The sequence below is a fragment of the Macrobrachium rosenbergii genome, chromosome 30 (assembly GCF_040412425.1).
Source record: "Macrobrachium rosenbergii isolate ZJJX-2024 chromosome 30, ASM4041242v1, whole genome shotgun sequence".
NCBI lineage: Eukaryota > Metazoa > Arthropoda > Malacostraca > Decapoda > Palaemonidae > Macrobrachium > Macrobrachium rosenbergii.
Window position 1 is genome coordinate 31,196,929 of NC_089770.1, and position 15,342 is coordinate 31,212,270.

The 15,342-nt window shown below is 41.9% G+C and overlaps 1 protein-coding gene across 1 annotated transcript in view; it reads left to right on the plus strand.

The window, feature by feature from the left end:
- Positions 1-15,342, plus strand: part of LOC136854799 (nephrin-like) — a 28,676-nt gene extending 13,334 nt beyond the window's left edge. Inside the window, exon 3 of the mRNA XM_067131356.1 lies at positions 15,098-15,342. Within this exon, the coding sequence (XP_066987457.1) occupies positions 15,098-15,276 (179 nt within the window). The 3' untranslated portion in view covers positions 15,277-15,342. The remainder of the gene's footprint in view (positions 1-15,097) is intronic.

The window sequence follows — 15,342 nt, forward strand, 5'->3', positions numbered from 1 at the left end:
AGTAAAGAGGGATTCAACATCTAAACTGTCCATATACAAATAAGAACCTTGTGAGAGAACCTTCGTTTTAAAATCTTCGGAGTTTCTTGCGGTATAGTCATTCAGGGTCAATGGCTCCAATAAAGGAACCAGAAACTTAGCAAGCTTGTAGTTGGGAGTATTGTAGGAGGATAAAGCGGAGGGGAACCCCTTGTTTGTGGGTCTTAGGCAGGCTGTACAGTATACCACATGAGGATCCTCTGGAAAAAAAGATCATCATAAATTTTCCCATTGATTGTACCTTGCGTTTTGAGAGACCTATTAATCCTATATTCTGTCCTGTAAATTTCTTGATAGTTGTGTTGTCCAATTTTAGTCAATTTAATGGGATCATGGAGCATAATGTTCATTTTATATAAATAGTGAGTTTCATCTAAAACAACTACCCCTCTACCCTTACCCGGTCTAAGCACTACAATATCTTCACGTTTTGACATATTCTTAAGTAGTTCATAATCCTCTTTCTTGAAAAAGGGAGCCCAGTTAGTTTTAATTTGGCAAAAGTATTATGAAAAATTACCATTATTTCTTTTTGTAGGCGTGAAATATCTTTACATAGATCGAATCTTTTAATCGTTGGAATAAAATTTCCAAAGGGAAGAAAAAATTGATAAAAATTTGGCTTATAATTAGGCAAGCAGAAATCTAACTCGAATGAGAGGAGAAATTTTTCCCTATTAGAAAGTACATATTGTGAGAAATTAAAAACGGTCATATAGTGATTATGGAACTTAGGAAGCAAGATACCTAAATTGGCCAATTTAGGTATCTTGCCTCCTAAGTTCCATAATCACACGGCAACTTCAAAATAATTGGCCAAGGTAAGGAACCTGGAGAACTGCTTCACTTGGAAAGTCTCGGGAAGAAGATTTCGTCACAGGAGTCTGTGTTTATTTTCGCTCTGTATTTTGGTCTTTTTACAGGGGCGTCATTTGGCGGGGGTAGGGGCTGGGGTCAACTGCCCCCTCAAGACTCAACTTTAAGACCAAGTTGGCCCAACCCCCAAAGCCTCAACTTGGCCCCCTCACCCCCAAGCCCCAAGAAGTAACAGCAAGTTTTCTTTTTAAATGTGCAATCATAAATATATAAAATTTCTCAGAAATATTATGTTTCTTGATCTTTGTCTGTCTACCAGCTACAGTAATGATGAGATAAAACATATACAGTAGTAGTGGGAGTATATAATTTTTGCTGAAATACCTTGCTCATGTGGCTTCAAAAACACATAACATAGCTCAAAAAAAAAAAAAAAACAGCTGATCAGGCTAGCTTCGCTGGCCAAACCGTCTTTGCCCCCCACCAAACAAAAACCTGAAATGACGCCCCTGTCTTTATATCTTGTGATTTAATGTACTCAGGCACTGGTAACAATGCATGGAGAATCGTAAAGTGATATGAGTACACAGACTTAGGTGAAAACTTTTATAAGTCCAAGAATAGTGCAAAATAGAGACCAAAATAAACTATTTATGAGCGGACTCCGAGCCCATTTGCGACGTTGCCAGATCCTTCTGACCATTTTAATCCACACCAGGTTTGACCTCTTTAATCTATGGGTAGACTACGATAAAGAGAAAGGGTAGTTTAAATCCCTCGTTAAAGCAGATTTGAATGGTCAAAGTATATAATCCTTTAATTTCATGCCGCACTTTACTAAATGATTCCTTGCAGCCACCAAACCCAATATTTTCTTTCACTTGTTGTAAAACTTTGTCTATCGTCGGAATTTCTTTCCTTGCATAAGAAGCCAATACAGTTCGCCGTATAACGCATCGATCGAAATCGTCCATATTTGTTACGGTTTTTTATCTTTTCCTTTTCTTTTCCATAAAAACCAGCTCTCCAAATTCTTCTTCCGTTTCTTTAGCTTCCTTACAAATCTGATGCAAAGTAGTTTTTGATATCTTCGTTGCATCTGCGGCACGTTTGACTGCTTGATTGATGCCAAACTTTGAAATTCCATTTTCTTTTTCCCATTTAAAAAACTGGTACACATTGTATGCCATTTCGCGTTCTTCAGGACGAAGGACACGGCGTGGGGAACTCTCCATGGTGTTTACGGAAGCTTGCTGTGCGAGACAAAGAATACGGAAGATTATCTCGACCCATTTTATACGATTTGACTAAGGGTCTCAGTGATCTGACCCAAGCGAAGAAGTGGTGTAAGGTGTCAAAGAAACGAGCAGGTAAAAGTTACTGCTACTTTATTACAGATCCAGGCAGTTTATATAGCGGCCGACTGACGCCGACCCGCGAGAGACAATGGAATTGACTGTGACCTGAGGTCGAAAACAATAAACAATAATATGCAGTGAACGAGTATAAATTACAACACAAAACATACAGAACTACAATATGGATACAGTCTTGATGCCTGTGAATGAAGAAACATGTGATACACAATGTGACATTTGTATAAATACGCATAAAGTAAAAATGGTTAAAATGCGTGACCTGGCACGTTTTAGGCGTGACTAATTGAGTTTGAAGAAAATGGGAAGTCACCAAAGAAAACATGCTCAGCGGAGACTTAATTAATGGCGCCGCCGAAACACTACGCCGGCGCCAATGTGGTGACTTTACAAATACTGCCCCCCCAAGACGAGGGACGCGTCTGACTAATCCCTGTATCTGCTGGGACGCTGAAGGGTGCCGCAGCTCCTTGAAGATAACGGAGGGGTCTCCCGCCTGTGAGGCTGCTGGTTGGGCGGTCCCTTCCTGGGGCGGCCGCGCTTGCGGGGGTGAGGGCGTGCTGGTGTGCGGTTGGGCGGAAGGGGTGCTGCGTCGCTGTCGGGACTCTCCGACAGAAAGGCGGGCTTTAAGCGGTCTATTGAAACCCAGTCGTCCTTGCCGGGGAGTGCCAGCTGGAACGCCTTGCTGTTTCGTTCCAGCACGCGGAAGGGTCCCCTGTAGGGCTTGGTTAGTGGTGGACGGACGGCATCGACTCTGACGAAGACGTGGGTGGCGGATGACAGCTGTGGCGGCATGAAGGTGGTTGCTTTATCGATGTATGAGCACCTGCAAGGGGCGAACTTGCCAGCCATGTCGCGGAGCCTCTGCAGTGATGGGGAGTGGCGTTCATCCGTCACGAGCTCTCCCGGCACCACGAGGGGTTCCCCATAGGTTTGTTCGGCTGCAGACGGGGTGCCGTCGGCTCTGGGGGCGGTTCTCAACCCGAGGAGGACCCACGGCAGCTGATGTTTCCAGTCCTCGGCGGTGCAGCGGGCCATGAGGGATGACTTTAGGGACCTGTGGAACCGTTCGACCAGGCCATTGGCCGCTGGGTTGTACGCTGTGGTGGTGTGGTGCGTGGTTCCCAGCAGTTGAGCCAGGGCAGACCACAACTCGGAGAGTTGTGATGTGGTCCGGGACGCCAAAGCGGCTAACCCAACTGGAGAGCAGGGCCTCGGCGCACGCGCTGGTGGTGGCTTCTTGCATGGGTGTGGCCGGGCCACCTCGTCGAACGGTCTACCACCGTCAGGAGGTATCTGGATCCGCCTGATGGGGAAGGGGCCCGGCGACGTCGATGTGGATGTGGCGAGCGGCGCCCTGGCTATGGGAACTCGCCTACCCCGACTGCGCATGACGACCCACCTTACTGGTCTGGCACTGCAGGCACTGCTTTGCCCAGGCCGTGGCGTCCTTTTGCACCCGTGCCAGACGAACTTTTGAAAGCAGTTTGGCCGTGGTCCTGCCGGAGGGGTGTGAGAGGCCGTGAATTATGTCGAATACCTGGGCGGCGTGAGGCTGGAACCAAAGGGCGGGGCTGACCTGTGCTGATGTCGCCCAGAGCAGGCTGGGGCCCGGGGGTGAGGGTCACGTCCCGCCACTTGAGGGACGTGATGGCGGTGCGGTATGCTGGGGTTTCTGGGTCAGCGGCCTGTTCTCTGGCAAGGTCCTGGTAATCTACACCAAGCTGCACTGCGTTCAACTCGACTCTGAGAGGCGTCTGCTACAGGATTTTTCTTGCCGGGGAGGTACCTGATGGAACAGGTAAATTCGGCTATGGCTGAGAGGTGGCGCTGCTGTCTGGAAGACCATGCGTCCCCCTGCTTCGTGAAGGCGTGAACCAGTGGCTGATGGTCTGTGAAGATTGTGAAGGGCGTCCCCTCCAGGAGGAACTTGAAGTGCCGAACTGCGCGGTACATCGCGCAGAGTTCCCTGTCGAAGGTGCTGTAGCGGGTCTCTGCGGGATTGAACTTCTTGCTGAAGAAGGCGATGGGCTGGGGGGCGCCATTGATGATTTGCTCCAGAACAGCACCGCAGGCGACGTTACTGGCGTCTGTCGTCAGCTGGAGGGGGGCCTTGGGATCCTGGTGTGCCAAGGCGGTTGCCTTGGCGAGGGCGCCTTCGTCAGGGAAAAGGCCTGCTGCTGGCTGGGTCCCAAGACAGGGACTTCAGTTGGCCTTTAGGACTTCCGTCAGGGGGCCGTGGTGTGCGCGATCCCGGGATGAACCGCCTGTAGAAGTTTACCATCCCAAGGAACTCCTGGACGGCCTTGATGGAGGTGGGTGTCGGGAACCTGGCTACGGCTGCTACTTTCGATGTAAGAGGGCGGACGCCTGTCGGAGACACCTCGTGACCCAGGAATTCTGCTTTCTGGACGCCGAAGGTACACTTGTCAAAGCGGACGACGAGGCCATTCTCTTGGAGGCGCTGGAGGACTGCCCTGATGTGTCTCTGGTGTTCGCTGTGAGACCTGGAAAATATGAGAATGTCGTCGATGTAGCAGACGCAGAACTTTAGGTCCCCCAGGATGCTGTCCATGAGCCGCTGGAAGGTGGCCCCGGCGTTCCTCAGCCCGAAGGTGGAGAAGGCGAACACATAGGACCCGAAGGGCGTGATGATGGCTGTCTTTGGTATGTCCTCTGGTGCAACAGGTACCTGGAAATAAGATTTAAGAAGGTCCAATTTAGTGAATATTTTGGCCCCGTGAAAGGAGGCCGTGAGGTCCTGCATGTTGGATAGAGGGTAGTGGTCGGGCTCTGTTGCGATGTTGAGCCGCCTGTAGTCGCCGCAGGGTCTCCAGGAGCCGTCCGGTTTCTGCACCATGTGGAAGGGGGAGGCCCATGGACTGGAGGCTTTCCTGCAGATGCCCATCCGCTCCATCTCCGCGAATGCTTTTTTTGCCTCCTGAAGGCGCTGAGGGGGAAGCCTGCGGAACTTCACATGTGTTGGGGGCCCTTTAGTCGTTATATGGTGGTATATGCCGTGCTTGGCTGGGGCCCTGGGGACTTGGTGAAGCTCGGGCTTAAATACCTCAGGGAACTCTGACAGTAGGTGTGCATACTGGTGGGGGGCGACGGCGCTGATGGTGGGTCTGGGTCCCGCTGTTAACGGGAGAGACCGGCAGGAGTTGGTATCGAGGAGGCGCTTGCGCCTCACGTCGACTAGCAGGCCGAAGTGCGCCAGAAAATCGGCCCCCAGGAGTGGGGTTCCTACGTCCGCGACGATGAAGTCCCAGGAGTAACTCTGGCCAAGGATGGAGATCGACAGGGGCCTGGTGCCGTAGGAGAGGATGGGGGTTCCGTTGGCGGCCGTCAGGAAAGCGGCCGGGTCTGGTGTCTGGTTGCGGTCCTCTCTGGATGCTGGGAAGACCGATTTAAAGGCCCCTGTGTCGACCAGCATCATCCTGCCGGAGACGGTGTCGCGGACGTAAAAACCTACTGTTTTTGAGGCCCTGGGTTCTTCGGCTGCCATGGCGGCCTGTCCTGCTGGCCGCCGCCACCCCCGTTTTTTGAACGGGCGAACGAGCAGGGCGGCAGGCAGTTTCGGGCGTCCTTTCCGAACCACTTGTGGTAGCGGCAGAAGCCTGGGGACCTCCATCTGCTGTGGTTCGGTGGACGTCTGTTGGCGATGGCATTGACGGGCTGCTCTACGTCCTCTTCAGGCTGGACGGAGCTGACCGGCTGTGTGGCCTGTTTTAGCCGCTGTGAAGCCTTGACGGAGTCTGTGAGATGTTGCGCTGTCTCTATGAGGTCCTCGATAGGCATGGTGTAGGGGTGAGCGATCTGGTTGCGTACCTCCGGGAGGAGTTGGCGAAAGTAGATTTCCCGTGCGAAGCTTATCTCCTGCCGCTTCTTTGTGCCACTCAAGTCTGGTAGTGACAGGAGATCCACGACCATGCTCCAAGCGTCTCTTGAATTGAGGTCGTGGCGTGGGTTTATGGCAAGGTCGATAGCACGGGCGGCCCGCTCGGCGATGGGCAGGGAGCAAGCTTCGAGGAGGAACTTTTTTGTGGTGCTGTATGTGAGGGTGTGTGTTTCGGGTACTCGCGAGATGAGTTTTCTATACACGTCCTCCGGAAGGGCGTTGAGCACTGTGTCGGCCAGTAGGATTTCGTCCGTCAGGTCCGCGATTCTGAAGTGACTCTCCACCTGCGCAGCCACATCGATGGGTTCCCCTGCATAAACGGCGGAAGTTTTACGGTGAGGGCGGCCCGCGATTGTGTTGCCCGGCCGTTGTGTGTTCGGGGCCCTGGTGTGGAGTTGCGGGAGGGCCTCGATGCAGGGGGGGGCGCGGGTGTGATGGGAGGTAGGTAAACCTCCGAGTCCGTGGGTCCGCGTTTAACTGCATGAAGGAGGGGATATCGCGTCCATGCTCGCTCCTTTGACCCCTTGCTGGAGTGGGGTACTTGCATCAGTACGCACTTTTGTGCGCGTGGTTTCGCTAGTGACGCTGGTGGGGTGCGCCGACGAGTCAGCACGCTCAAACGCTGGTTACAGCGCCGTGTTTAGGCCGCTAAGAGCGTTTTGGAGAAATCCTGGAGCCAAGACTAAGTCGCCGTGTCGGTCCGTTAATGGCTCCGGGATACTCCGGGGGTCACCACTGTAAGGTGTCAAAGAAACGAGCAGGTAAAAGTTACTGCTACTTTATTACAGATCCAGGCAGTTTATATAGCGGCGACTGACTGACGCCGCCCGCGAGAGACAATGGAATTGACTGTGACCTGAGGTCGAAACAATAAACAATAATATGCAGTGAACAAGTATAAATTACAACACAAAAACATACAGAACTACAATATGGATACAGTCTTGATGCCTGTGAATGAAGAAACATGTGATAAACAATGTGTGACATTTGTATAAATATGCATAAAGTAAAAATGGTTAAAATGCGTGACCTGGCACGTTTTAGGCGTGACTAACTGAGTTTGAAGAAAATGGGAAGTCACCAAAGAAAACATGCTCAGCGGAGACTTAATTAATGGTGCCGCCGAAACACTACGCCGGCACCAATGTGGTGACTTTACAGTGGCAGCAAGTTTGCCAGATCGCCAAGTTTGTCATTTTTCTTCCCTTCTCTTAGTGAAGCAAAGGCAGCAGGATTAAGGAGAATTGGCAGCGCTGGAAATGGTCTTGGAGTCCGCTGATAAAATGGTTTGACTTTAAGGGTATTGGAAACGTTTGTTTATTCCCCGAGGCGTTTGCCTTGGGGATGGTCCGTTTTCTATGATAAATTTTGCCCGTTCTCTTTGTTGTTTTATAAGTTACAGCGCTAAAACAACATGGATTCGTTTCCAAGTAGGGATCCGGGACAATTTTCAAGGTTTAATAATCCCGGAATATATTTGCGAATCCCGGGAAATGCCGGGACTTGTTGTTCTGTTTATATTTTTAAATAGTGTAAATACAGACAATATCTGTCATTATCCTTATGATAATAATGATAGATGTCTAGATTATGTCACTGTTTTGATATTTATATAAAATACCTTATATTTCCAGTGAATTGTATTTTCCCATCAACAGCATCTTGCTAAAATTGCTAAAATCTGGTAAAATTTAAAAACGCTTTTGCAAGATAAGGCCTGTCAAATAAATCCTTGGAGGGAAGATAAAGCGTCAGTTTCAGTGTTTCCAGTGTATTACAGTAACTAAATCTATAGGGGACAGGGGTATAAAACCGTGACAAAATAATCATGTATAAGTTTGCAGATTTTTCAAGAGGAACATAGTCCTTCTTTATCATGTGGGAACGTAGTATTACTGTTTACCTAATGCTTTATTTTGTATATCTGGGACGGTAATCACGCGAACCAGTCCCAACAGAGTGTATGCTTTGAACAAGTTTGCAGCAGGTTTTGAACAAGAAGTGTTTGTGATGAGTGATGCAGCCCGTGTGGGGTACCGTCCACTGTGTCGTGTTATAGCCTATAAGATCTTATTATATGAGAAACTTCTTATTCATTTAGTTCATGTAATAAATAAAGAATGCATACGTTTAATTTTTTAAATTTATTTTTACTACATTTTCTGTCATTAAGTGCTCTTTTCATTTCACTGAGTAAAAACGAAAACAAATGTATTTTTTTTTATCAATGATAACGAACTATTATTTTTCATTCGCACTAGAATTTGGAAGCAGAACAAAAATAAAGTAGTAAACGAAGCATATTTTAGCTCTTGTTCTTATTCCTCTTACTTTGTTGACAAACAAAGTGTATGCTGTAATTAAACATTGGGTGGAATTAATAAGACAGTCAATCTGAGGTAATATTTCTGCATATCCAGTAATAATAAACACATAAAAAACCTGAAAGGGAAACAAGGTATAATGTGTAATTTTAGACAATTGAAAATCCCGGGAATTCCCGGCATCCCGGGATCCGGACTAATTATATCCCGGAATCCCGGGACAAAGAAAACGCTCCAAAACGACAATCCCTATTTCCAAGTTATTTAAGGAGAAAGGACTCCATTGGTCTACAGTTCCTGGGAGGTTCTATGTCCATCGAAAATGTATATAATGTGTTATTCAGAGAACTGAAACTTGATATTGCTGACCTTTTGGGTGTACAGAATGTAAGCAGGAATAAAGTAGAGGTTAATTTCAGCTGAGAACAAATTCCCTGAAATAGCAAGGCAATTTCAGGATAAGAATACTAAGATAAATGAGGTAGATAGTGTGAAAGTTGTGAATATAAGTACTTCGTATACATATGTATCGATAAGAAATGCACCCTTTGAATTGTCTGATGAATCGATAATAAACATTGTGAGCAGATATGGAAAAGTGGATTCAATAAGAAGCAACAGATTCAATATGGGACCCCTGAAAGGCCTGCTGAATGGGATACGGACAATAAAGAGATAAAATTCCTTCATCGATAAGTGTGTCTGGTTTTAATTTAAGTATATTATATAATGGGCAGAAAAGAACCTGTTACAGATGTGGACAAGAAGGCCATCTAGTAAAAGATTGTAACATTGATATTGTAAAGTCCCCGCTAATCGAGTCTTCTATGATGAACGACCCGTTTTCTATATACCCTCCCCATAGGAGCGGGTCAAGCAGGATCAGCCATACTGAATCAACCACGCTTATCTATGTAAATTTGTACCTGTTACTAACTTATTTTGCATATGTTCATTTTGCACATGTATTAGAATATTGTTAGATCAGTCATTGTCCATTTTCTTTTAACTCAACTTGTATTCATCCATTGTAATTATTGTCGAGAGTAATTGACCTCAGGTCACTAAGATTCTATTGTATTCCTCTGTGTGACGTCAGTCCGCTGCTATATAAACGGCCTGCGTCCTGAATAAAGTAGCAGTAACTTTTCTGCTGCTCATTATTTAGCACCTCTTAAAATATTATGGAAGGAACCAGTATGTGGAATGAAAAAGACTTTCCTGACATAAGCAGGCGAAGAAATGATAATATATCAGAGAAGGATAATGGTGATAATAGAGAACAAACAAGAGAAGGAAATAACATTGAGTGACAAGAAGTAAATCATAGCCAAAGAGGAACTGATATTAGTGAAGAGAAGACTGACGTATACACAAATAGTGAAGCTGACAAAGATCTAAGAGGAAATACTCAGGGAAACCAAGAAGGTAAAAAAATAAATAAGGAAGAAGGATTAGAAGAGGGAAATGAAGATCATCGAATGAGTGAAGACAGTGACGAAGAGATATTTGCTTGTTTGCAGTTATCTATCTCCTGATGAAGTTGTGCAAGTAGAAACAGAAGAAGCAGAAGTGCACAGTGAAGAAATTATAAATAGAGGAAAGGTGGAATACGAAGGCGACATGCAGATAGTGACCGTAGAAATAGTCAACAGTGAAGAAGTTGAGCAAATACCAACGGAAAAAGAACCTCATAAAGAAGAAAAGGGTGAAGGTGAAAAAGATATACTGTAAGTGGTGAGTTTATGATGAATACTAAAATTCCAGAGGAAACCTCAGTAGAGAGTGAAACGAAAGGCAATAAAAGAACCAAAGAAAAGGGTAATAAGAATAGGAACGGAGATAAAAGTCAAATACCAGTACGACAAAAATGGCAAGCTACAGTTAGCGACAGTTCAGGCGTAAAAATTACCATTAAAAAGGACAATGGACAGAAATGCTTAAAAGTATCGAATAACAGTGAAGAAGAATGTTTTGTATTTTCTGAGTTGTCTGTCAGACCCCTTAAATGAAAGCCAGGATTTGTTTGTTGATAATGGAGTAGATCATGGTCTTACTAGTGATCAGAACTCTGGTAAACACAGACACGATGATGATGATAATAGTAATAGTAAAAATAGATGTTCTAAACTGGCTAAAATAGGTAAATAATTAGTGTGCATTTATTTTGATATATCCTTTAAAATAGCTTTAGTTACTGCTTCATTAAATATTTGTGGGTTAAATGAACTTAATAAGCAGTTGAAAGTAAAGATGTTAGTTGATCAATATAATATTGATGTATTATACCTTCAAGAACATGATATTAGAGATGTGAATAAGGTAAAATATTTAGAGGATTACTTTGAGGTTGTTGAATATGCCTACTAGCTTTAAAGGTGGTACATGTTTTCTGTTTAATAAAAAGTCAAATATTTCAGTTATTAACAGTGAAAAGGATGACACTGGAAATATATTATTTACAAGGATACGGTATAATGATAGAAACCTCTCCTTACTGAATATATGCGCAACGTCAGGTTCAAGTAAAAAGAAAGAGGGGAGAATTTGTTCTCTGTGGATATTTTGTATTATTTAAGGAACAACATAATATCAAGTTTGATTTTTGCTAGTGACTTCAATTGCGTACTTTCGGGTAGAGATGTTAGTACAGGTAATGAGAGGTATGTATCCAAAGGTCTTAAATCTTTAGTACAGCATTTAGGATTGAAAGACGCTTGGTTTGCAGTGAACAATATTCCCGAATATACGTACATCCTAGGTAATTATGCTTCAAGAATTGACCGTGTGTACGTGACTGACTTGTATAGTAATATTAAGAATTGTAAAAATATTCCATTATTTTCAAAAGACCATAATATGATATTAACTGAATTTCTGCTTGATAATCGTTGTAAAATAGGTAGAGGAATATGGAAGTTAAATGTTTCATTATTGGAGAGGGACGACTTCATGGAGAAATTTGAAAGATTATGGCATTTTTAAAAAAATTAAACAATAAAATACTCGAATATTATGGAATGATGGGATACATTTGTGAAACCAAAATTAAAAGAGTTTTTCATAAGGCTGTCTAAACAAGCTATACGAGAGAAGTATGGCACTCTCAAATTTTTGCAAAATTATCTTAAATACTTATCAAGTAACGCTTCTGTTGGTCACAATAAATTTGAAGAGATAAAGGCTGTAAAAGATAGAATAAAATCAATAAAAGATGAAATATGTGAAGGTATAAAGATTACGTTAAGGACAGAAGAGAGAATAAATGGCGAGAGATTATCTGCACATTTATTAGGTAAAGAGAAACTCAGAGGGAAGCGAAATATTATTAGGCAACTGGGGTTAGAAAGCGGTGTGACGCTCGACAACACAGAGGCGATAGTCTGTCAGTTAAAGGATCATTATGAAAAACTATTCTCAAAGATAAATACTGATGAGCAGCTACAAGATAGTTTTCTTAATTGTATAGGGAGCACATTAACTGATGAGGACAATGAAATGTTATGCAGAAAGGTATCTGTCGAAGAGGTATTAAATACGTTAAAGATGATGAATAAAGGTAGAACTCCGGGTGAAGATGGTCCTCCTCTGGAACTCTATTTAAAGACATGGAATGTAATTAAGTCAGAGTTTTCTGAAATGATTAAGTTTGTGACAGATTTAGACACTGAATTAGGAAAAAGCCCAAACAAAGCGGCATCTTGAAATTAGTACTTAAAATGGTGATTTATTGTGCTTAAAAAACTCGAGACCTATTTCTTTACTGAATACGGATTATAAATGCATTGCAAAAATTTTGGCTAATAGATTAAAAAAATGTTCTTCATAAAGTTATATCACGAGAACAGTTTTGTTCTGTTAAAGGAAGATCAGTAGTGAAATGTAATACTCTAATTAGAGATGTAATTTATTATGCAAATGAAAATAAATTGGATTGTGCTCTAGTTAACCTGGACTGGAGTAAGGCTTTTGATAGAGTTAATTTGAGTTTCATGTTTAAGACACTCTCACGGATGGGCTTCAGTGAGTTGTTTGTCATGAAAATTAAAATGTTATATAATGGATGCCTAAGTGCAGTTTGTGTAAATGGGATTGTTAGTGACTTTTTTTCCTGTTGAGAGATCCATAAGGCAAGTATGTCCTGTGTCAATGATAGCATAAATATTGTTTCAAGAATCCCTATAGAGAACAATTAAACAAAGTAATGAAATTGTGCCAGTGAGCCTCCCAAATGGGTTCCAGTGTTCTGTTGTAGGTTTTGCTGATGTCAGCTCAATTTTTGTTAGTAAAGAAAGAAGTATTAAAGTAGTATTTAGTAGTATAAAGCAATTTGAGATAGCTACTGGTGCAGAACTAAATAGAGATGCGACTTGTGTCATGGGTTTAGGTAATTGGAAGGACAAAAATATATGGCCACTTGACTGGATACAACAAAAAATAAGTGTTAGGTATTAGGCATATTGATAACCAATGATTATAATGAAATGGTAGATGAAAACTGGGGTGCTTTAATCAATAAAGTCAAGGTAAAAATAAATATGCTTTCGACTCGATACTTGTCTTTATATCAAAAGGCTATTCTTGTAAATTCTCTTATTTTAAGTAAAGTCTGGTACATGTGTCATGTTTTTCCATTAGGGAAAGAGAAAGCAAAAATTATAGAACAATCTATTTTTCGGTATTTGTGGTGTGGAACTTATCAACCAATTAAGAGGGATTCCTTGTATCTGCCAAAAACAGAAGGTGGTATTGGGGTTATTAATGTGTTTTATAAAGCAGCAGATATTTTAACAAGTACGTTCTTGAATATTAAGTTATGTGATAGTTATGGACGAGAATTAGCTTTATATTACACGTGTATTAGAATAAATTTGTTGTGGGTTGTAGAGGATTGCCCTAATGTGTCTTATGTTGCTACTCCCTTTTATAATATAATTATTGGTAATGTGAGGAAATTATTGAGAATGCCTAAATTTCCACATGTCAAAAGTAAGAATATTTATCAGTATTTGATGCCAACCCATAAGCCATTGTAATTGAGAGGTACCCATTGCATAATTGGTGTAATATATGGAGTAACCTTTTGTGCAAATTTGTTGACTCCTATCAAAGAAGTATTATGTATAGATTTATGTATGAATCATGGCTACTAAGGAAAAGACTAAAGATATTGAATATTGCTGATAATAATTTCTGCAATAAATGTACGGAAAATGAAAATCATCTACATGTTGTTTATTTTGTAAATATGTTAAAAAAATTTGGAAGTGGTTCCAGAATTTGATTGAAGAGGTATGTGATATAAAAGTTCAGTATCCAATAAAAAGTATTGATGTTGGTTTCGATTATAAAGAAAAGAAGAAGAAAAATACATTAAGTATACTTATTATTGAGTATGTAAATTGTATGTGGTATAATAGAAAAGAGGTGTTACCAAGTCAAATAATTTCAATATTAAAAAGTAAAATAAAGTACACAAAATAGGTATTATCAAATGCATATGAACTTGAAAAACATTTCACAAGTAAATATGTGAATATTTCAATTCATGAAATTAATGCACTTCTATTCCAAATTTTTCCTATTTATGTTATATTGCTGATTTTTTTATGACAATTTTTGCATATTAAATTAATGTTATTTGTAATAATATTTGAAATTATGAAGTATACTCCATTTCAAATATCTATCTTATTATGTTATATTGTTGATATAATTGTTATGAAAACTTTGTATAAAAGTAATTGATATTTGTAATGAAATTTTAATAAAAAAAAAAAAACTTGGAAAGTCAAAGGAATTGCACCTCCGTTAATTTTCCGATCATCGGCTGCTTCCCAGTTCATAGTATGACTTGATTGTTTGTTTATATTTGTCCGCCTCTTTCTGCTTTTACTGTAGTGTGTTTTCCCCTTTCACCCTGAGAGGTGCACCTTTTGCGCTCCCTTTTAAGTTTAATTTCTTTTTAGTACCCTGAGAGGTGCACCTTTTGCGCTCCCTTCTAAGTTTAATTTTTTTTTATTAAGTTCAGTTTTTTATCAAGTTCATTTTAAGTTTTTTTTTATTAGTTTTTGTTTTTGCTTTAAAATGTGAAAATGTATTTAAGTGTGATTGATTGTTTAAGCTTAAGTGGTTTTACATTTTAAGTTTTCTTATATTTTGTCTATGTTTACTTTTAACTATGTATGTTGAATGCCCCTTTTTACATTATAACTGTAAATGTCCTTATGATGTGACCACGGGTCAAGAAACGCGTCGACAATAAATGTATGTACTGGATCTATATGTGTTCCTGTGCCCTTCTCCTGCAATATAGTGCCCTCCGAACCGACGTGTGGATTATGTTTATATATATATATATATATATATATATATATATATATATATATATATATATATATATATATATATATATATATATATATATATATATATATATATATATATATATATATATATATATATATATATATATATATATATATATATATATATTGAGTGTGTGTGTTCATGGAGCGTCCTCCCCATATTTTTAATCTTCTTGTTACCCTTTTTACATTTTACCCTTTCTCACACTTCATAAACATGCAAGGAGTGCCCTCCCCTTCTATTCAAAACTGCCATTCCATTTCCCGCAGAGCCCCCGGGGCGTCCCAGCCTGCAGGTGGAGGGGGTGGGGGACGTGGTGGCCGGGGGCCAGCTGGTGGTCAAGTGCAGCAGCGCAGGAGGCAATCCACACCCGGGCGTCACGTGGGTACTTAATCAGAGGACACCTTTTTTACTTTTGGGCAAATATCAAGGTCTTGTCAGGGAATAACTTTTTTACCTTTTGGGCAAATATCAAGGTCTTGTATGGAAAAAGATTTTTACCTCCTGGGAAAAT